General features: G+C 51.0%; 1 protein-coding gene across 1 annotated transcript in view; it reads right to left on the reverse strand.

Annotated features, from left to right (window-relative positions):
* Window positions 1-3,463, reverse strand: part of LOC106817975 (myosin-VIIa-like) — a 24,048-nt gene that overhangs the window by 5,976 nt on the left and 14,609 nt on the right. Inside the window, exons 8-12 of the mRNA XM_014822679.1 lie at window positions 3,137-3,269; window positions 2,409-2,635; window positions 2,083-2,151; window positions 997-1,102; window positions 171-285 (exon numbers count right to left, since the gene is read on the reverse strand). Of these exons, the coding sequence (XP_014678165.1) occupies window positions 171-285; window positions 997-1,102; window positions 2,083-2,151; window positions 2,409-2,635; window positions 3,137-3,269 (650 nt within the window). The remainder of the gene's footprint in view (window positions 1-170; window positions 286-996; window positions 1,103-2,082; window positions 2,152-2,408; window positions 2,636-3,136; window positions 3,270-3,463) is intronic.

Raw genomic sequence — 3,463 nt, forward strand, 5'->3', positions numbered from 1 at the left:
GCACGCACGCACGCACGCACGCACGCACGCACGCACGCACGCACGCACACACACCGACCAGCATTACGTCCCACATTCGTCGCAGATCAACTGCATATATGCTCCGAATTCTGGAATTCTCGCACAGATATATCCCCGATGTTAACGCACACAGCCCCCCCCCCACGCACCTTTGTCGGCGATCTTCACGAACAAGCTGAAGCCTTCCGCAGACTTGAGACCGAGGCGACTCGCGATGTTATTGCAGAAGTCCTTCGCTCGCGTACTCGAATCAACTTCGAATGCCTGCGAGCGCAAAATCGTAGCGTGATCGACCATATGACCGACAAACGTACACACCGTCTATCTAATATATCTAATCAGGAGCGAATAATGACAAATTTTGTCCTTATTTTATCATTTATCATATTTAATTATTTATCATGACAAATTTTGTCATTATTAGCTCCTGATCTAATCTATCTATGTAATCCATCGTAATCCATCATAATAATCCAATCCATCTATGTAAATCTATCACGTCTGATTCATGAACGTACATATCCGCCTGGAGTGATTCACAGGTAGAAATAGACAATCGGTGTTACGACAGAACCATTCTAAAAATTCTACTTAGTACCTGCGTGAAAAACGCATGTAAACTGGCCTAGCTGACGCAGATAAAGTCTATGTCCACCTGACCTGGCTCGTTTAGCTATTTCTGACTAATATATATATATATATATATATATAATATATAATATATATAGGGTTAGGGTTAGGGTTAGGATTAGTCAAAAATAGCTAAACGAGCCAGGTCAAACAAAGGTCAGGGAGACATAGACCCTACGAGCCTAGCTGACGGACCTAGCAGCTATATCCAAGGCGGGGGTGGGGGGGGGTGATTATTTTGTTCAGACGGATAGTTCAGTTGTCCCTTACAAGCACAAATCACAACAGCATCCAAGTATGAGAATCATTTGCACATTGAAATTATTATCACCGTGGTTACCGTACCTCGTCGGTGTCGTCTGGGAAGTAGACCTTGTGGAATATCTGTGTCGTCTTGTGCTGTATGGCCTCCACTTCAACCTGATGAGGCGGGAACTTCCGCTGCCCATTCCTAATTCAATTCAATTCAATACTTTATTCACGCTTATCAATTACATTTTGGAGGTAACATATTAGTTAGACCATAGATATATACAACACATGTGTTGTATATATCTATGGTTAGACAAATTAATAGACAATGCAATCCTAAACGGCACATTAGAACACATCTCACCGATCGGGTTGCTCCGCTGCCATCTTCATGCGACGATCTTATTAGTCATTACACAAATAAACGCTAAGGCTAACCACGATACTGTCCCTGTTTACGCTAAACATGTTTCTGTTTACAATGATGTTTGATGGCAAAGGTCACGAGCCTCGTTCTGGGCTCCATAATATGGCGATCTCCAAATAAACATGTTGCTGTAATACCGGGGATATAATTCGATCCTTTAGTTCAATCTGGATTGCACTAGCCGTACGTAAGTGAACGACTTTAATAAAACAACAAATATAACAGATAGTGTGATCATCTCGCACACACATACAAGGCTAAATCCAACAACGAGGCGATACAAGGACGTGTGCATGTGTATGGTTCCCCACGTACATACTCTCCCTTAACAATCAACTCTCGACATACGACACGAAACATACTCATTTATCATAACATACTTATAAATACCCGCCTGCCACCCGCCCCCTGGACTCAAGCCCTCGACCCTCAGTGCTCCGTCTCCAAGATGGCTGACAATGACTGTCGGCATGTACGTGACCGACTATTGCAGTCCATCGTGATCGGGTGGTGGCACATGCATAGGAATGCACGCCTCCACTATGCCCAACCCTCCCCGTGCTCAAAGATGGCCGCCCATACCACCCCGTGCCCCGTGCCCAGACTACAAAGTTGGCCGCCACACACTATCCCCTACCTCCCCCACCCTCCTGTTACCACCGGCCTACCCTCTGCCCGTGCCCAAACATGGCCACCGTTGGTGCTCCGCTCCCCTTGCCAAACATGGCCGGGCCCGCCGGCCCCGTACGTACCGGTGTGCTGGTGCAGGCGGCTCAGGCAGTCCCATGGCGGGATCGGGTGGTGGCGCGTGCGCAGGAACGCTTCACTGACCCACCCTTCCAGTGCCAAACATGGCACCGCGCGTCCCGGCTCCCCTTGCGCCAAAACATGGCCGCCGCGGCCGCCCCGTGACGTACCGGATGGTTGCGGTGCAGGCGGCTCAGCAGTCCATGGCGATCGGGTTGATGGCGCGCTTGCGCAGGAACGGCCTTTCATAGCCCCACCCTCCCAGTGCCAAAACATGGCACCGCGCGTCCCGCTCCCTTGCCAAATACATTGGCCGCCGACCCCGTAGTACCGCGATGGTGCGGTGCGCAGGCGGTCTAGGCCAGTCCCTGGCGATCGGATGAGGTTGGCGCTCGGTGACGCAGGAACGGCCTTCGGCCTCCTGAGCAGGTTGGCGCTGCAGGCGAAGCAGCCCGTCATCAGCCACATCAGCTCCCAGCCACGCTCCTCGCTCACGCGGTTACGATTCTCCGTCAGCTGCTTCATCACCTGGCAGTAGATCTCGTCGCGAAGCACGTCCTGCAAGCAGACGATCGTTGTCATGGCAACGCGGCAAACGCGGAGAGAGGGAGGATGATCGTGTGTTCCGAGCGGCAAAATTGAATTTCGAGTGATTAAAATTGAGTCGCCTCTGCATTCTGTACACCAATTTAGAGTATTCTAATTCTGTATTACAATGCAGAGTTTTCTCACAGCCATAATTGTATATGTAGTTGTGTGATGATATAATATATATATATATATAAAGAGGGAGAGGCAAGCAGGAGAGAAGACGTGACAGACAGAGAGGTGAAACGGAAAGCAGACAGAGAGCGGAGATTCGAGAGAGAGGGGGGAGACGGATAAGAGAAGCTAGAGCAAGTGAAAGAAGTGTGAGCCGAGATGAGAGAAGAGACAGAGCGCAAGTTGAAGAGAGAATAGCAGAGAGAGAGAGGAGAGAGAGACAGGAGAGCAGAGAGATAGAGACAGGAGAAAGGAGAGAAGAGAGAGAAAGAAACAAGACAATGACTTGCTACGCACGTATTTCAGCGGTCCTCCAAGATGGTGTCGTGAGCTCGTTTCCGTGCGACTGCGCCGCGACGGATGGGTCGCCCATGTACTGAGCACCGGCAAGCGAAGCCATGGCAACGCCTCCGTGGACTCAGGGGGTCTCCTTTTGGTAGCAGCATGTCTTCAGCAGCGGCTTGCCGTCAGGGGGTCTTTCGCTGTGCTCTTCCACAGAACCTCTCGCTCGCCGCTTCGCCGGACGCCGCGGGGAGTACGGCGTCAGGGACTTGTGGGCATCGTGTGCTGCGGGTAGGTGCGTCCTGCGCGGAGGGGGGACCGAGTCGGGGGGACGTCGAGCGA

The sequence above is a fragment of the Priapulus caudatus genome, unplaced genomic scaffold, assembly GCF_000485595.1.
Source record: "Priapulus caudatus unplaced genomic scaffold, Priapulus_caudatus-5.0.1 Scaffold1959, whole genome shotgun sequence".
In the NCBI taxonomy this organism is placed as follows: domain Eukaryota; kingdom Metazoa; phylum Priapulida; class Priapulimorpha; order Priapulimorphida; family Priapulidae; genus Priapulus; species Priapulus caudatus.